This window comes from Strigops habroptila, chromosome 3 (assembly GCF_004027225.2).
Source record: "Strigops habroptila isolate Jane chromosome 3, bStrHab1.2.pri, whole genome shotgun sequence".
Lineage (NCBI taxonomy): Eukaryota > Metazoa > Chordata > Aves > Psittaciformes > Psittacidae > Strigops > Strigops habroptila.
This window is the reverse complement of record NC_044279.2, coordinates 16662847-16682759: the sequence shown is the minus strand read 5'-3', so window position 1 is coordinate 16682759 and position 19913 is coordinate 16662847. Positions and strand designations below refer to the sequence as shown.

Genomic DNA, 19913 nt, shown 5'->3' with positions numbered 1-19913 from the left:
CACTGTAAAGAGCTTCTTCCTTATATCTAATCTCAACTTCCCCTGTTTAAGTTTGAACCCATTACCCCTTGTCCTACCACTACAGTCCCTAAGGAAGAGTCCCTCCCCAGCATCCTTATAGACCCCCTTCAGATAGTGAAAGGCTGCTAGGAGGTCTCCACGCAGCCTTCTCTTCTCCAGGCTGAACAGCCCCAACTTTCTCAGCCTGTCTTCATACGGGAGGTGCTCCAGCCCTCTTATCATCCTCGTGGCCCTCCTCTGGACTCGCTCCAACAGCTCCATGTCCTTTTTATGTTGAGGACACCAGAACTGTACGCAGTACTCCAAGTGAGGTCTCACAAGAGCAGAGTAGAGGGGCAGGATCACCTCCTTTGACCTGCTGGTCACGCTTCTTTTGATGCAGCCCAGGATACGGTTGGCTTTCTGGGCTGCAAGCGCACACTGCCGGCTCATCTCGCATGGAGCAATGCTCGTGAGCATAAATACTAAAAGTATTTATTTCTTTATTAATTTCACTCTTTTCTATAGGATCAAAATCTAGATGAGTTGCTTCTGTCATATGCTCAGTTTAGTACTTCCAATTCTTTGGAATTTATGTAGTTTACTATCAATAAAAGCACAAAAAAGAATATAGCCCACAGCATGTCTGTGTTCTGATTTAATAATTTTTCAGATTAGTAATTCTAGCATTTTGGGGATTTTATTTGGGATTTTGGGTGTTGGTTTTGGTGGGGTTTTTTGGGGTTTTTTTGGGGGGGCAGATTGGTGTGGGTTTTTTTGGGGGGGGGAGGGGGTGTCTGCAGTATAAATGGGATGAACTCTTCCATGCAACCAGTAAATCATCTGATTTTACTTATCACTTTGGTGGTTCTATGACTAAAGCTAGTGAGGTGGTATCTGAGTACCTGTCTGCATAACTTGTCTACTCACAAATAACTAGCAATATTTGCATGCAAAGGGGAAATCTGGGGATTTAGCTGTAGTGTATTCTAGGTAGTGCAGTCCATCACTTTGGTTTCTTTAATCTTGCTTTAGCAAAAATGGTTTGTGGAGAGTACATACTCTTTCATATTTTTAATACATATCTCGATCGTTTCTCCTTATGATTAAAAGGAAGGATTTCCTTGATAATTTTTAAATTATTAAATTTATTTAAAAAAAAAATAGTGTTTAAGTTTGGGGAGGGAAGGAACGTAGAAGAGCTTGCCTATGTAGCAACTATGTGGCTCTATGTTAACTCCTAATAACAAACAGACTTTAGGGAAAACGGGTAATGAAACAGGGATCTAGTATACATAATGTATGGTAAAGATTCAAAGTAATTATACATATTTTCACAAAGACTAGTCAATGTACCCTCTACACTCTTCATATTTTCAGTAAGATCTTAATACCAAAATACCTGGGATTAGAGCTTTCTTTAGCTGGGAGATTTTGGACGTTTAATTTGGGAATCAGCTACCTATATATGATGGTATGGTGCCACTATCATCACAGTGTATTAGCCCTATGCAAGACAACTGTTGTACTAGAGAAACAGTTGAAAGCCAAGCAGAGTAATCTGCAGCACTCCCTTAGGGTGAGTTTCAGTTTGAAATTGATACTCAAATTTTCTTGCTTATGTTTAGGTGTTTGCAGATGAGATGAGCATCTAAATTCATGTTATAGCAGGGGGGCATCTGGTCAGTACAGGCATTAGAGCCTGTAGAGTATTCAAGACCCACCTATTGGTCTAGAATTCCTGTTTGGTTATGAAGTATTCAAAGAGATAGAAATCTTTAGCCATCATGAACATTTTAGTGACCTTTAAACTAGTACTGTTAGATTCATGCTTGGCGTGGTGTTACGACCAGTTATATCCTCTTGAAATGTATGTAAGGAACGATACTGGTTTTGTTGCTGTGTACTACCAGCCCCGAGAGAGGAAAATACCCAACAATATTTTACTGTTTGTAGTTGGTACTCCACTGGCGTGTCTGAGGAAGAGAGATGATTTGACAGTTGTTAAACACTGTTGGTGCCTTCCCCAGTCTCCTATTTAGAATCTCAGAATTAATTTCAGACTTCAGATCTAACTTTAGCCTTCCCTTGCTAGTTAACGAATGGAAATAAAAATAAGTTCTATAAAATTGCCCAACAGATAAATTGGCTTTCAATTGACTACAGAATACTATAGGGAGATAAGCCTTCAGTGATAAAATGTAGCTTGAGTGAATCCCCCTCTTCTCCCACCTATATTGTAAGACTATGTGGAAATTGTGCTTGCATCAAGACAAATGTGACAAGGTAATTCTAGCAGCAGAATGCAAACAGATCTTGAAGAAAGGAGAAAGGTTGGATGAAATGTTGTATGCTCATCAGTAAAAGTTCAGGTCAGACCTTTTAGTGGCTATTTGTAGTGGCTATTTTATATTTATTTTTCTTTTCAGAAGTAGTGAGAATTTTTCTTTTCTGCCTAATGGAAATTCACAAGTGCAGAAGGAAAAATGAAACTGAAAAAAATGGCAGTCGAGCACAGCTTCAGTATCTGAACTCTACTGAATATTTTCAGCTATAAAACTCCAAATGTGGCATAATATCATCATCTGAGTACCTTTTCTGTTGCAATACTGAGTCCCATTTGCAATTGGAGTCCCATTTCCTGTGCAACAGCATATGGTCCACTTGCACCGTTTTGAACCTCAACCTTGTCAAGAGCATACATTTGGTTGATAGAAGCTTCTCTCAATGCCTGTCACTGGTAGGGGAACTGGTGCCTCTTTCCTGAGAGTTGGAGGGGAAAGGATTTTCTTTGCTCTTATTGACAACTATATATGCCCTGACTGTTTTCAAAGTGAGAAAGAACCAAAAGTGGATTTTAAATAGTGATTGCTCATTCCTCCATTTTTAGTTTTCTATTTCAATTTGATTAGGCCTCAGAAATGAAGTACTCTCTATCTGAGCTGCTCAACAGCTAGTGTATTAGTAGCAAATCTGAGAATATATATGTGGACAAAGTAACTTTATGTTTTCTGATATCCAACCTTGGCTTTAAAGAAATTCAATTTCAGGGAAGGGATGGGAGAAACTACAAGATGAATTTGAAGTTAGGTATTGCAACAAGTATGCTTTGGTATGTCTGGCCCCAGCTTCCAAGTCCCTGCTTCAGAGTAGACATCAGAACCCTACATTAGGCTCTTAGACTGCTTTTTATAGGGATCAGGGAGAATTTCCTGTCTCTAACCAGCACCTAAAATACTGAGTGGATGTGCTGACTGCAGAGTTGCCTGCAGGTAGTTATTTACAAAGACAGAATATAGGCGAAACCTAAAGCTTCCCCCCTTTCTTCTTATAGGTCTTTTGTTCAAGACTGTAAAGGCATATCTCTATCCACGTTGCTCACCTATAAATAAACTAATTACAGAAAGCAAGTATTTATTAATTTTCAAATAATAGAACTAAGCAGGAGTTTCTGGTTTAAGATGCAGTTGGAGGAGGAGAGGATGTTGATAGCCTGGAATTTAGATCTGTCCCCCAAAAAACCAAGATATCAGTTAATTTCTTTTCATGAGGTCTCGATAGGTAAAAAGTCTTGAGCAAAGGAGAATCAGCATATGCCTTCCTTCCCCTCCACCCTTAACTGTTATAAAAGCTGTAATGTAATCCTGATTTTTTTTTTTTTTTATGTGAATTAACTTATTTCCCTTCACTAACTGCTATATATTTATTGCTTATGTAGTGAAAATATTTGTACTTTCTATGGAGAGAAATAACTCTCGGGGCAGGGGGTGGGGAGGAAAGTTACCATTTAAAGCATAATATTCATATCCTTGTATTTACTTTGTTCCATAAAATAGAAAGGGGCAAGCCAAAGGAACATAGTGCTTTTGTTTGGTAAACTGTGCCAATAATACTTGTTTTGAAAGGATATTAATTAATCTCTAGTTGTTTATTTTTCAGGATCAACAGACTGCGTATGCTATTCGACTATTGGCATTTCTGATCCAGTGACATCAGCTCTTCATATTATTGTAGGTGGGTGGTCATAGTTCACTGTTTTATTATCAAAATGGTGAAAATAAATAGCCTAAACCAGTAATTCATTTAGTTCTTTCTGTATGTGTGTGAAATACAATTTGAACATAATGGCGGAGTTGAAATATGAAATTTTTGTCTGGGATTTAAGTGATTTGGAATACAAGAGGTTAAAAATAAATTGCTTTCTCCACTGTAATTCATTGTTTTCAAGGGATCATAATGTTTTGAAGCTTTATATCTGGTGCTTGAGTTTTCATGGATTCTCGCGTGCTTTTGAAAATAGCAGTAAAATACAATAAGCAGTGTAAGTTATTGCACACTCTTTCTCTCTCTCTCTCTTAAAGAAAGCTGTGACAAGTGCATGTACACTTGAGTAGTTGCATTTTGTACTAGTTCCCCAATTGTCCTGTGCAATTCAATGCTTCCATGCCAAGTTAGAAATATGGCTTCTGCTTGCCTGGAATTAGCTGATAATTTCCCTTTTTTACCATCTGGAGGTCATATATTTGAGGAGGAACTAGGGAGGAAAACAACTACTCTTCAATAAGTGTTTTTTGACATGTTGTCATCAGTAGAGATGCTAACATTGCCCCTCCTCAAAGTCCTCTAGTAAGGAAGTCCCTGAACTGCATGGGGGCTAAAGGAAGACAACTTGGCATATTCAGTCTATCCTATCTGCCGCATACTGAAGAATCATAGTCACCCAGTTCTTAATAGTGAATTTGAAAAATTGTGCAAGGTAGTCAGATGATGTTGTGTAAGCGTAATGACCATTATTTCATGATCACTTGTATGTTTAACAGTTACAGTTTTAGGAGCTGGTGTTTCAAAGGTTTATGCATGTGCTTCTCTATTACTAACCTATGGTTAACTCTGTTCAGCATGTGTAGAGTTTAGGCCATTGAACAAAGTTTAGAAAGATGAATGAACTTTAGTTGGATTATTAAATGTAAATATACATACCCACCCCCCCCAACCCAAGCCCACTACCACTCCAAAGATTACCCTATGAGGACATCAGAGAGGTGGTATATGCTTTGTTCTTAGGGATTTTCAGGGTTTGACTGAGTAAGCCCTGCATAACCTGATCTGATGTCATAGCTGAACCTGCTTGGAGTGATAGGTTTGATGAGAAACCTCCTAAGGCCCCTTCCAGACTGAATTATCCTCTGATAGCATGACATATCCTCTGATAGAATGACATACAGGATTAAGTAGTATCCAGTAGATATATAGATCGCTTTGATCCCTTCTATAACATCCCCTCCTACTGCTACATGGTAAATGAATGTAAATTCTTCATTATATATTTTTAGCATTTTGACCTCTTCTCACTTAGTGCTTAATGCTTTTTAAATATTAGTGAAATTAGTATTAAAAATTATTTTCCCTTTCTGCATGTATAAGAAATATATATGGATATGTGACATATGTTATGATATAAATACAACGTATTTTTTATTTTTTAAAATTTCGTAACATTAAGGTTACTATCCTTTGCAACTGCAAACAAAATAAGCCATAATACAGCCTTGCACTTCTAATTTTCATAGGTGACTGTCAGCCTCTGGATGTCTCTTCCGTACATCATAACAACACATTTTTGAAGTACTTTGTGTCATTGCTGGGTTACGGTTTTTATGGAGATATATTAAAAGATAGTGAAAAGAAGCGGTGGATGGGTCCAATGAGATATGACTACTCAGGTAACTTGTGTCATTATTGCATTTTTTGTCAGCACATAAATATATCGGAACAGTTGATGTTCTCTCCAAACCAACCTTCTCTGAAGCTTTTAAACATCAGAAACAGACTAAACCTGATTTTCAACTCCTTGTAGTACCAAGTACATTGGATCACATTATGTAAAGGTCCATAACTTTGAGGACAACATTTACAATGTGCTCCTTGAAGTTGTGTTGAATATATGGCACTTAGTGATAGCTGCCTAAAAAGTAATCACTCTTCTATGCTAATCATTTTGACATACTTTTCAATCAGAGAGAGGTAAGAACTCCTCTGTCTTGGGCATTCAGCTGAATTAATTGCTAATTTTGTCGTTCTTCCAGAACTGATCGTAGAGAGAGATGAGCAGTTTAGCCTGGTTAGCCAATATTTGGGTAAATCCTATACTGCTGGAAAGTATTTTTTGCTTTCTTTGATTTGTTTTGTGTTAGGGAAAGAAGATGCGAAAGCAGAATTTAAGTAGTTTAGGCCAATTTTAAGACTCAATAGTGATGTATAGCTAAAATGTTAGTTGGCTTTTGAAGATGTCAAATAGTAATGGCACTGTTGGCAAATGTTACAAAGTTGAGGGGGTTGCATCAAAAGGAGTGTGACCAGCAGGTCAGGGGAGGTGATTCTGCCCCTCTACTCTCCTCTTATGAAGGTCCCTTCAAACCCAAACCATTCTATGATTCTCTGTGTGCAGAGGTGTTTGCAATGTGGATTTATGATGACTTAATGCTGCTTAATACTTTTTTTTATATATATATGTAGGCGTCAAGACTTTCCTTACTCATCATTACTATGAAGGAACAATTTCATTTCAACCAGCAAAACACACACTGGGATCTCCACGAGATAAATATACCTGCAGAACAGGGTAGGCTAATGTTTAACTCTGGATATTTGACATGAAGCCTGCACATAAACAGATGTCACAGAAATGTTGTTTCTAATATCAGAACGCTTACTCTGAAAGACACAAGCTGGTAAAAAAAGTTTACTGACTTTATTAAAGAGAACACCATGTTGTTAGGTCAGTAAACAAAACATAAAATGTAATAACATTTTGTTAGCTGGTCCCCCTCCTCCCCCAGTTTTAAATGAAGAGCAGTGCCCAATATAGCAGCATGGTACCCAGTTACAAAGTGCTGAGGGTACTATGCTGTGTTACTGCTGATAAATTAAATGTCTGGATGCCTCATCGCTTCTACAAATAGAAATAATTATTCAGAAGTTCTCAAATGTTCACACTGTAATTGGATCTAGTAATTTTAGTGGTTGTTTTGGTGCCATGACAGCAGCTGGCATGGCTTGTCCTGAGGATATGTCCTCTCAGTAATCACTCTATTTAGCACTTTTTTTGTAGACAACTGCAATGCTTTATAAATTCTGTGTGTTATTTTTCGCTTGTTTCTCCAACCAGGGGGCCTACCTCAATCTCCCAGTGTTCCTTCCTTTCTCTTTGCTTTTACCTGCTTGAAGTTATACAATAGTGTTTATCATTCTTCTTTATGTATGAATGTATCTATCAGAGATACAGTAGTTGTCACAGGAGCAAATAGCACAGCAGGATGCCAAGGAGCCAGAAACTTTGGCCAGAAACTACATGGAAGTTGTTGAGACTCTGCTGTGTTAGTGCTATGACATGCTACAGATCATGGTCTCTAGTACTAGCTGGAGAAACTATTTGATCCATCAGGTGCCTTGATGCAGGAGACATTCCAGAGGGAGAAGGCTGTCATCCCGGTCTCAGTCAGGGAGTAAAGAGTGCCCGCTGCCTCATGGGGGATTTTATACATCCTGATAATTGCTGGAAGGGAAATAGAGCTGGGTACAAGCTGTTGAGGAGAATTCTGGAGTGTGGTGATGACAGTGATCATGCAGGTAATTGACAAATTGACTAGGACAAGTGCTCTGCTGGTCTTGTTACAGAACAGGAAAGTGGGGGATGTGACAGTTGAGGGCAGCAGTGACTGGGAGATTATAGAGTTTAAATCCTGAGAGAAGGAAGCAAGACAAAAAAGCAGCCCTGATCTTTGGGAGAGCAGATTTTGGTTTATTCAGGAATCTTGGCAAGATTCCATTGGAGACTGCCCTGGAGGACAGAGGCCCAGGAGAGTTCGTAATTCCTCAAAGCAAAGGAACAGCCCATTTTGATATGCAGAAACTTGAATAAGCATGATAGAAACCAACATGAATGAGCAAGTATCTGAGAAGAGAAGGTAGAAGTGGAATGGGTTACTTTGAAAGAACCCAGAGGCATAGCCTAAACATGCAGGGATGGAGCTGAGAAAGCCAAAGCTCAGGTGGAGTTGAAACCAGGGATGTGAAGGGTGTTACTTCTTACAAAGGGATTATAAAAGTATAACAATCAAAACAAAAAGCTAAAGGACCTTTGGGCCTGCTGCTTAGTAGTATGGGGAACCTAGTGATAGAAGATATGGAAAAGTAAGAGAAAATTACTCCTTTGCCCCAATTTCCACTGATGTTGTCTGCCTCCAGGCTTTACAGGTACCAAAGGCCTGTGAATGAGCGGGAAATGGTGGGTGTTACTTACCTTGACTTTACCAAGGCCTTTGGTACTGTTTTCTGTAGTATTAAAACCAAAATGTTGAGATGTGGTCTAGATTAGTGGATGGGTGGAGAGCTGGCAAGACTACTAGAAAGGTTATGAATACAAAGACCAGCTGGCAGCTGATTACTGATGGTGTCCCTGGGGGATCAATACTGGGGCTAATAATAAAGATGTGTAACATCTTTATTAATGACTGGAATGGTGGCAGAGACTACACTCTCAGTGGTCTTATGGATAGTACCAGATTGGGAGGAGTGGTTGACATGTTGAAAGTCAGGGCTGCTATTCAGAGGCACCTTGGCTGAAGAAATGGCCAGTAGAAAGCTCCTGAAGCTCAGGAGAGGTAAACATCATGAATCCCGGGGTGAGTAGTCTCATGCAATAGTACTGACTGGGCATTGACTGGCAAGGAAGGCAGCTCTGATGAAAAGAACTTTGGGATCCTGGTGCACAACAGCTGTGCCTGAGTTAGCAGTGTTTGCGTGCAGCAAGGAAGGCCAACCTCATAGATTGGCCAGTTGGCCATGCTACATCTTGGGGTGAGGAGACCTTGTAATGATTGGGTAAAACAAAAAAGTTGAACTGAATAATAGTTCTGTTTTCAGGAACTGAGTGGTATTTTTGTTTTCAGATGTTACATTTGCAAGAAAAGTGAGCAACAACTGGCACAACAGCAGAAGCAGTGTGGATTAAAACATGAAGGTAATTTGTCAGAAAAAGTAAGATAGTGTAATATTATACAAATTATTATTTTTCAGAATATATCAGTTCAAGTGTGTGTGTGTGTTCTGTTTTTTTTAACTATTGTGAGTTATATTGTTTCTTTAAGAAAAATACATGTAAATATGTGGAAAATATGTAAGGTGTCTCCTCCATCCAAACCTCAGAAAATTCTGATAAATTGTACTAGTCGCTTGTATATTTCAATGGGTTTGGTTTCTTTTCCTCAAGTAAGATATATTCTGTGAGCTAAGACTCTGTTCTTTTTGTGAGAAGGGCTCAACTGATAAACTGTGACATAGTACAGAAGGAAGCAGTTCATTAAGATAGCTTTTAGAATAGATCTGGTTTAAAAATCTGTGTTTTCTAGTGCAAAAGTCACCCTATGGAAAGCTGTTTAGTGAGAAAATATGAGGCAGTGAACTTGGACAACTAGTAACAATCTAGTGGCCTGAAGTATTTCTGTACAATACCCCACCAATACTCAGTATAAATGATAAATGAGACTTCTCTCCTCTTTCTCTTGTTATGTTATCCTTACTTTCTCTTTTTCCTCCTGTTCCAACCCCTGCCCACACTTCCATGTTTTTTCTTATAGGCATAACTCTTCCTTCCGTTCAGTAAAACAACTGTCAATATACTGGATTCTATGCTGTCATCCTCCTAGTTGTATCTTTGTCTGACTACTGTGTCCTATTGGGGTGCACTTGTGGCCTTGCTGGAGCAAGAGATACGGATTCAGTTGGCTGAGTTTTGCTTCTGGTCTCAGTTTGTCATCTTGGATAAACCCTTCATTAAACAGCAGGCAGCCTTCCCATGGGTGCTTGCTTCTGCCTTTACTCTATTTTTTCTTTTCTTGTAAAGCCCAGTGCATAAAGCCATAATTTTCTTGACACAATCATTGGCCCTTATGACCTAGATTCTTATAATTACAGTTATTTTGCACAGTATCTTTGCCAGGTTCTAGACATTTGTTAGCAAAAAAAGTATCATCATACTATAGAGATTCATTGGTGCCATAAAGACTGTATATAGATTTCTATGCCAACTTGAATTCCTCTTACACATGCTTATATATAGTGCTTCTATCCCAGCTACTGCTTTTAGATCTTTGATGTAGTCAGCAGATGGGCAGATGAAGTATTTCTTGAGTTGTTTTAATTTATGCCTAGATTTAGCTGAAGAAATTGCTTTACATAATGTTTTCCAAGGAGCTAAATGTGATAGTAGGGGTTTTGGTAAGGAAAAAAAATCTATGTTTTTGAGAAATAACTGTATTTCGAAATTACTAAGCTTTTTTCTTTTGTTTCTGGGGGTTTTTTGTTATTGTTGGGGGGGGCGTTGTTTGGTTTGGTTTTTAAATCTGCCATTTTGTTAGCTTTGATGGAGCACAGGCAGAAGAAAGCCACAGGTTAGCAAGCAATCAAGACTGCTTTAGCCAGCGTTGCACAAGACATTAAGCAGATAATTATGTAGGATATTGTTTACTTAAATCCATTTTACTTCTGCTGGCTAGCTTTCTTTGCAATCCAGTCTCTTCTCTATTTAGTACTGGTAAGCAAACAGTAACTATCAGCTACTCTTGATTCGCAATGAAAAGGATTTTAAATCACTACCTCAGACAAGCTTTGTACTCAGCAGGGTGTGTTGGCTGACTCTCTCATTGTGTACTTGGTTTGTGTACAATTCAGATAAGTTTAGAAGGATGCTTACATTGGCTGTCTCTGAACATATTTCTTTGTGTTGTGCAGAAGTCTATGTGCATGTGCTGAGTAAACAATGAGTGTTAGTACTTTATGCTGATTTCAGCAATTTGCCATGCATATATACGCAGTAGACAGTTGAAATGAGCTTATGATTGCTCTATTGTATGAAAGATTGTTATTTGGCGAGTTATTTGTGCTATTAGAGTGATGCACACCACAGAATGGTTATGAAAGCAGTTGGTCATCTAAAATGTGATAAATACTCTGACTTCATTCTTACTGGAACGGTGAAGCTTTTTTTTTTTGAGTAACATACTGAAATTTATACTGAATGGTGCTTTTCCCACCAGGTGAAAACAACCTATTAAACTAAAATTCATAAGCATTCTCCCTTAGGTAATTTGAGGCTTATTTATTGCAGTGAGCATACCTTAAAAGTTAACACATGTGTAGACACACTGTAGACTAAGTTATTAATGTTTCTCAGATAAACAACAAAAGGATTTATCAGTAAAGGGTGTTGTTTTATTTTGTTGTTTGTATATCAGAAAATGACTGGTTTTCTTGTAAATAAGACTTGTATAGTTCTGGGTGCAAATGTTTCCATTTGCAATAGTTTCTTATGTTCTGTTGAGTTACCTTCATCTCTGAGCAGGGCCTCGTCATTTGCCTGGAGCCTGAACAGTGTCATTCTGTAGTTTGACATTCAAGTCTTTCTCATCTCTCTTAAGACATGCATTTTGAATCTGATTTAAATCATTTCTTCCTGTATTGTACTGTTTAAAAGCAACATAAAAAGAACAGCAGTAAAGCAAGCAATTCTAAAACCACTCTGGCAATTGATGTGAAAATTTTGAACTCAAGAGCTGCATTTTTTTTTTTCTCGCTATTACTGATTGGTTTGTCAGGAGATAGGATAGTGTAGATGGAAAAAGAATAAAGTTTTTTGTTTCCTTTAAGTCTTTTGTCACATTATAATCCTACTCTATTTTTCCCGGAATTCTGTTTTTCTTGCTTCTGTTGCTGAAGAGTGTATAGTAAGAAGTTCCAATGAATAAAAATTCAAGGAAGCAAGTAAAGTTCAAAGAGCAAAGAACAAATACACCATACTTTCCAAACTTTTTTTTCTTATTTTTTCTTCTTTTTCTGATGTATAAAGCTTGGAGGAGATCAATTCAAAATGAATGCATCATAGGCTTTAGGTTCAAAATTACTTACACAGTTGTAAAAAATGAATCTTTAAAGTAGATGCGAAGTTCCTAAAACTAAGACAGTAAAGAACAGCAGAATTTCAGGACATGAAATATATAGCATAAATATCATCTATAGTCCCATCAGAGAAGCACCTTGAAAATAACTATGTTAACCCAAATGTGGGGATCTGAATAATGTTAGATTACTAAGTCCGTACCAGTTAATATGCCTCAAAACCTCAACCTTGCTGTGGTTTGATGATTAAACTTCAGTAACTTTATATAAACAAACTAATATTTTTTTCTGTTCATTTCTTAATTTTACCCACATCAGTGGGTAACAATGGCACTTCACTCCTGAACTCCAGTCTTAGAACTGCATGTAGCTTCATAGACAATTCTGCAATCATTACTGCTATGGAATTGTTTGTTTGAAATATCTGCATCCACTCATATTGAGAGGAGAATAGAAGTGTTATGGCTGCTTTATGGCTGTTTCTTTTTTGCAGTGAGGAAGGCAATTATGTGTAATCTAAAAATGCAAAGGCATTTTTTAATCTATTTTTATCCATATTCAAGAAAATACAGGTTAGATGACAACTCTATGCAGTGCCTACCGCTGTTTCTTTGTTCTAGAAAATTCCTCTGCCTCTTGGTCTAGATCTGATCTCTAACAGAATACTGTCATGTTGAAAACAGACTTTTGTACTGGTTTCCAGAAATCTGTAAAGATTTATGCACAGGAAAGTTCAACTCTGTTAATAGTATTAATCTTCAGGCATTTGGAATTGGGGTGGAAACAGACTACCAAATAACATTGATCCTGAATCTGATGTGCATATGTCAGAAATGGTGAGCAGTTTTAGTAGATAATCAGAGTCTGTGAAGGGAGAAAGAAACTTTCTCTGTTAGTATATGAAAAATAGATTTATTTTAAAAAAATGCAGTTTATTTTATATATTTATTGACAGTACATGAATGTGCCCGGTATAAACTTGTAAGTTGCCAAGAATAGTTGCTTCTTAGTGTTCTTCTGAGTAGATCAAATCATAACCTATCTACACGCCTTTATTGATGTGTTCCAGAAGAAGAAGAATGGAAGGTTATTAAAGGGAAATTTCTAGCCATTAATGCAGTAAATATGAGCTGTGCCTGTCCACGAAGTCCGAAAGGTCTTTCACCAGCAGCTCATTTGGCAGATGGTTCAGCTGACCTCATTCTAGTTCGTAAATGCTCAAGATTTGATTTTCTACGGTATCTTGTCAGACATACAAACCAGGATGATCAGGTGTGTATTCCCTTTGGCAATGAATTCTCCAGAGTCAGTCTAAGTTGTAAATATTCATATTCTTAGATACAAAAAAAAGAACATTTACAAAGCAGGTCTGTGGGGGTTTTTTTGTTTTTTAAAAAAAGTTTATGCATTTTGAGTGACATAATCTCATCATGTGTACTGTTACAAAAAAACCAATAAAATCATTCTATCTAAGTCAAGTGTTTGGCTATAGCATTCTAATGAAAGTCCACTTTTCCTAACTGAATTCTGTTTTGTAACATTTCCCATATATTTGTTGTTCGGCCAATATTTACAGTGATTTCATCAGAGCTGTGCCCCCATGTATTTGTCATGAAAAACTTTTCACAGCAGTGCAACATAGCTGAGGTAGAAGATGTAGTGAAGAATAATAAATCACTTTGTGTAAACTGTATGAAAATGTGGTTTAGAAGAAAGTTAGCAGAACTGTAACTTGTTTGTTGTGTTGTAAAGTGCAGGCTTTTGGCAGAATTTTACTGCATATATGTGACCAGGATATAAGCTTTATTCATTTGGCTTTAAAATTATTCCTTGTGTATGTTGTAGCTGTCAGGATAAACTACAAGGGAAGATTCATCTCTGCTTTGGATTGTAGTATCTGTTGAAACCAGAGCTATGGCTGTGAACACACACATTTAGTATTTGTCACAACCTGATGATATTAACATGTGTGGAAATTATTTGAACAATGGACTAATGTCATATCCAGTTATAAAAGCAATAATAAATCTCACTCGGTTATGATGCTATTCTTCCTCCTCTGTAAAAGAATTAGTATAAATTCTCTTTCCTGTATTTTCTCATTACCATTCCCTGGGACATTGCGTGTGTCTGTTTTCCTCCTTCCTGCTATTCTCAGTCTCCTATTCTTCCCTTCACTCCTTCACACTCACTCTTGCTGCTCTCTTGATGGTTTTGATTATTTGAAGCCTTCCTTGGCTACCTTTCAAACTGGATTCAACATTTATCAAGCAAGTACATTCTGCTTAGACTTGAGACATGAGAGCATTCATGGGTGGTTCTGTGCAGCTGTGGATACCAGTTTTTGCAACTAAGCTGTTTGGACTAGCACACTGATGAGTGAGCCTCATTGCATCCATGAGCCACTGCTTCCACGAGTGGAATTTGACAATTTGACAGCTTTTTTTATGGCTAAAAGCTGAGGGAACTTAAGACCTAGGAGGTCCCTTCAAATCTGATGCTTTTTGTGATTTGTTACTGTGGCCATTCCCTTTCCAGCGCTTCCTAACTGTTTCTCTCTGTGATATGTTGGTTTTGCAGCGTAGATTAAATGCAGGGTGGTATATACGTCCTCACTTCAGGTTAGTGTCTACCATAATAGTGGGAAACCCTGTTTCAAAACTTAACAAAGTATGAGGGGCACCCTCTAAATTGTTTGCTCCTTTAATTTATGAAGCCTGTTTTAAAGCATTTTTATGATACTGTAGTCTGCATCCTCTAAGAGCAATCTTTTAACTGTCCTACTTTTTCTGGCTGAATTAACTAGTTAAAAATATTTTCATTTTGTTAGAAGGTAATAATATTGCCCTCTATTCTTTTTATCCTATACACCCAGCTCTGTGATGTGATCACGCTGCCATGGAATTCTCACCTTCAGGACATTGTTCCAAATGCAGAAGCAGAAGGCTTTCAGAAAAGCCCATGTGTCTTAAGGGCTGTAGTTGAACAGGTCCTGAGGATGGTACAAAGATCCAATCCAGACCTTTTTGACTTCGATTCCATGTTATGACAGTTTTTATAGGGTATTTATACCCCATTTACTTATAATCACAAAACCTGTTACCTGATTATCTATAACATGGACACTTGAAGAGGACCCTTGAAAAGTAATGTTCCAGTTTGGCTTTATTGTTTCTGACGTGCAGCTTTTTAAAAACAAAAATCACTCTCTACCTCAGATAAGCTCCTCCAGAAAATTGAAGTGGACAGACTTGAGTACAGAATGCTGCACACTGACTTGCTTTACACATCAAATGTGTTTAACTAATTGTAATTGCCTGTTTTGATTTGTTTTTTTCTTTGTAGTTTGACTTCTCATTTGTAGATGTTCATCGGGTGAAGAGTTTTCAATTTACTTCAAAGCTTTCAGAAGACAACGAAAGCAATGTCACGGACATGGGAAAGAAACGTTTTGGCCAGTTCTGCAGAGATCATCCAGCCTGTTGCTGTAATATTGCTAATAGCACCTGGAATTGTGATGGAGAAACTCTGGAGAGTTCAGCAATTGAAGTGAGGTAAGCATTGAGATTATTTTTCTCCATATACCGGAAAACATCAAGCCTTTTCATTGATTTTAAAGATGCTCATAGAGACATCCCCAAAAGGTGCCTCTGCATAGGAAATTTTGGTCTTCTGATAATAAACTTTTTTTAGATGTACTTTTTTGAGTCCTTTCCAGAGAATAACTGTAAGTGATCACTCTGAGAAAGATGGATGGCCCTACCTTTGGAGTCATACTTACTTTGTACGAACTGATACATACTTGTGTTGGGAGGATTCTTTCTAAAAGAGCAGAGTACCTTATTACTCTGAGGAATAGCTTTTCCTATTAAACATAAACTTTAAGCATCATTGTCTTACAGATGAGTGTGTCCAATACTTCGTATTTTTTGACACACAGCACTGAGTCTTATCTCCAGCCTTGGCATATGGAGAAAGAAGTTTGCAGTTGTGCAAATAATCAAATTAGAAGGGAATTTGAAAAATCTGAAGGGCTTTTTTGATTGGAGTGCTGGGGTTTTTTTGGTTGATTGGTTTTGTTTGCTGTTTTTAGAACAAAGGGAAGCAATAATACATAACATTTACATGCAAGTGTGTCCATTAAACATCATCACTTAGCAGTCCAAAAGTGATTTTTATAAATATTGTGTATTGTATAAGATCAGCTCGTCTATGTGCCCCATAGAACTCTGTGGGTGGAAAACAGGAATAACTGAAGTGATGGATATGTGAAAGCATCCAACCTTCTTTGCAGGAAGGGACTGTATCAAGGGTGAGAGCTCATTTTCTGTAGTCTGGAGCAAGGAACTTTGTCCAACTGCTTCAAATTAATGGATTATTAAAATTAAATGTGTAGTACGCATTTGTTTCTCATTAATTGATTTCTATGTTTTCCAGGGTTCACCGCCAGTTAATGAAACTATTTGCAAGGGGAATCGAGGAAAACTGTAAAGATGAAGCTGCCTACAGCCAGAGTAATGTTGAGCAATTACTATAGACATTGTTCCTCCAATGGGGAGAAGTAAAAATGAAAGCTCAAGGAACTTGAGTAAATATGCATTTTAGTCAAATTGACAAGTATTTTAAACTTTTAGGTTTGGTTGTTTTGAGGTTTTTTTATGGCTTCATTTTAATTTTAGACATCTTATTGCATTGTGTCATTTTTTAAAAAATGTAATCATTAAAATATACCTTGGAGCAATGTAATCTAAGTTATGTTAGAAAAGAGAGAATTGACATATATATATCTATGTAATCATGATGACTGATAAATTCTCCATACTTTTCTACAGAGCTAATGTAGCAGTTGTGTTGCAATAATATCTAAATGTTACAAAACATTTGACTGTCATCAAACCAAGAGATCAAGACAAGATATTTTCAGAGTCTGAAGAGATGTCTTTTGCTGGGGGTGTTCCATAGTTGCATGCGGCTTAAATGCTGGACAACAGTGTTGTCATTCACATCTTTGTTTAGTAAAATTTTTCATTTTGTGATTCTGACTATACCTTGCAACTTATCAATGCAATTCAAACACACATTCCTGGCTTTAAGTAATAACAGTAAGAGTTTAGAAATACTTTGAAAGATAAAAGCACATCCGTATACAGATCATACCTTATTGTATACATTCTATTTATAAAGGCTTCCTTGCATGATGCTTTTTGAGATGATAAAGGGTTTTAAGACTGGATGATACCAAATACCACACACTGCGACTGAAATAAATGTCTTGCAAGCAACTTGCAGGGATACTTATGTAATACCAGGAAGGCACAGGCAAAGGAAAATATAAATCTCTTCTGAAACACCAGCAAGTTTAAATTTTTTTTTCAAATATCTAAAATAGACATATGAAAAGCTTCCCTCTTCAGTACACAATTCCTCAGAGATTCTACTACAGATGTTAAAATGTCTTTGTGAAATAAGGTGCTGGAATGTTAACTTTAAAAATATTTGATTGGAATTTTTTTTTTAGTAATGTTTATTTAACTAAATATGAAACAAAATAATTAGTTTTGTGAAGGGAAGAAACTGGCATTTGATAAATCATGAAATCACTGTGCTGATTTGTTTTTATAGCAAAAAACAGACTACCATCTATAGCTCTGGAGTGATTTTTTACGTTGTGTATGGATTTATGTATTGAGGCACATACATGTTCTGTGTCTGGCCTTGGGGCTAAATTTTGCTGCTGTTGTACAGATTTATTCCTGTTTGAATATAGGAAGTTAGCCCCTCCTCTCTTCTATCTTTTTTTAAGTGTGTAGTTGTCTTTCAACTTATTGCATCTGAGGGGTTTTTGGGGTTTTTTTTGCATTTGAACAGTTAATGATTCTCTATTCATGTATATTTATTGGCACTTCTGTCATTCAGCTTGTATTACTTTCATGTCTCTCATTGGTCTGTGTAAGCCATGGTGATTGGTCAGTTTATTACTGAAGCACTTGAAAATTGTTATAAATGGCATTTTTTTTTTTAATTGCAGTTATTTACATTCCAGTTTTGTGTAATATCAAAATGGTGTGCTATATCTTTGCTACAAAGTATTATTCATACTGCTCTATATGACAAAAAGCACTTGCAAATGATATTTGCTTAAAGTACAGCCATACAAAGTTTAGGATCTGGGGTTTTTTTATATAGCATTTCAGGGAAATACTTGAATACTTTTGGAAAAGTACTGCTGTTTACTTTCCTTATTAATGCAATGAGTTGAAGTGTTGATTGATCCAATGTTTGTCAGACATTTGTAACACAAATGTTACGTATACTGTTTTTTTAAAGCCATGTTTAATAAGTGAAATAGTACTTTTGAACTGAGAACCCCATAGAAAATGAGATCATGCAGTTCTAAAAATACAATTAATTTTTTTTTTAGTGTCATTTAAGAAGTTCTACAGTTATTGTGGTTTATCCATGAATATTGTCAGAGAACCCAGACTTCAACTAACTGTAATTCTTGTGCAGGATATGATGGCGCACACTCAGCTTACCAACAGATGAGGGTATTTATGAAGCATTCCAGCTATCCACCTTCTCATAAGTGAAAACAGGAGTGAATACTAACGAACTCTTTCCATTAGTTTGCTAGCAAGTCATGAGACCCTTACCTGAAAAATAGAGGCTTAATCTCATTGTGAATGTATATTGAAATGTTTTGGATATTTTTAATACCCGAAACTGAGTGCTTGGTGTTTCGAAGTAAGCTGCAGTGAAGGCGCCCTTTCTGGGAAACAAGCCACCAGAAAAGAAGAAGGAAAGATCGTTCCGTAGTATGGTAATAAAGTGTGAAGTAAATAATAGAGGTATTACAACGTAATAAAATGAAAAGGTCTTAGGTAATAGAAAAGCTGTATAGTTGCATTTGAATAATTCTATTTGTAGCATATTATAGTAGCAAAGCACCACGTGAGCTGTATAACATTGTCCAGTTTATTTTAAGAGATCTGTGTAAGTAATGTCTGCTTCCATTTTAATTATAGGTTGTTTTTTTTTCTCAGAATGTAGTCTCAGTACAGAAATTATGTATAGGAAAACCAGGTTTGATTATTATTTTTTTTCCCAATCTTGCTGGCTTCAAGATTAGAAAACGAGTTCTGTTTTATGATGCTAGGGCATTTCATCGAAAAAATAAAACTGTCATAGAGCAATACCGTGGTTTTCTTCTTTTCACAACTTGATTTGAAAAAATATTTAGCTTTGTTTGACAGAAATCTGGCAGTAGCGTGCTCAGTGTAACCAACATGGGCAGATTAAACCAGGTAGAGAAATAATTCGTAAGCTTCCATTTGGTTGACTACAGCTTTATAGCAGGGGCGAGTGTGGACAAACACTGAGAGTGAAGGAAAGCAACTAGTGAAGCTGGACTTGCACTAAAACTAAGCAACACAGCAAAGGTAAACTAAAGATTGAAGGGGGAGAAGAAACTTAGTTTTGATTTTATAATGTAAGTATTTAGAGTTATTATTATGGAAAAAATTAAAATACAAAAACTGGAAGAAAACTGCAATTCCAAGAAGTATAAAATAGGTATTATACTATATTATATAGTAAATAGATGGGGATTAATGAAGTATTATTTCCCTAGAATTCCTGCCGTAATCCCTATGAAGTGAATGAATAATAGGAATTCATCATTTTTATTCTCATTAGTCACATTGCTCTTACTTGTAATTTTCCACAGGATAGTTAAGTAAATTCAATAGATTCTAACTGATGTTTAAGTTGCGGTAAATGAATTCTGTCCATAATGAAGCGACAGTCCCCCCAGACTTCTGTCTCACCCACTGACATGCACATGACGTACACCTTGCAAAGACTTATGCATGTTCTTAATTAATGTGTGACTAGTCCCATTAATTAGAAGGGGTGGGGCATTCATGCTGCAATCAGTCATGCCTTTCAAATCCTCTGCA

General features: G+C 36.9%; 1 protein-coding gene across 3 annotated transcripts in view; it reads left to right on the top strand.

Moving 5' to 3' along the window:
* CERK (ceramide kinase) overlaps window positions 1-19150 on the top strand; it is a 41290-nt gene extending 22140 nt beyond the window's left edge. For 2 of the 3 annotated variants that reach the window (XM_030480152.1, XM_030480154.1), the window contains exons 7-13: window positions 3940-4014; window positions 5571-5723; window positions 6517-6622; window positions 8952-9022; window positions 13025-13227; window positions 15301-15509; window positions 16393-19150. In XM_030480152.1, coding sequence (XP_030336012.1) covers window positions 3940-4014; window positions 5571-5723; window positions 6517-6622; window positions 8952-9022; window positions 13025-13227; window positions 15301-15509; window positions 16393-16492 — 917 coding nt within the window. In that variant the 3' untranslated portion in view covers window positions 16493-19150. The remainder of the gene's footprint in view (window positions 1-3939; window positions 4015-5570; window positions 5724-6516; window positions 6623-8951; window positions 9023-13024; window positions 13228-15300; window positions 15510-16392) is intronic. The other variant, XM_030480153.1, reaches the window with a different exon arrangement.
* Window positions 19151-19913: the final 763 nt, after the last annotated feature.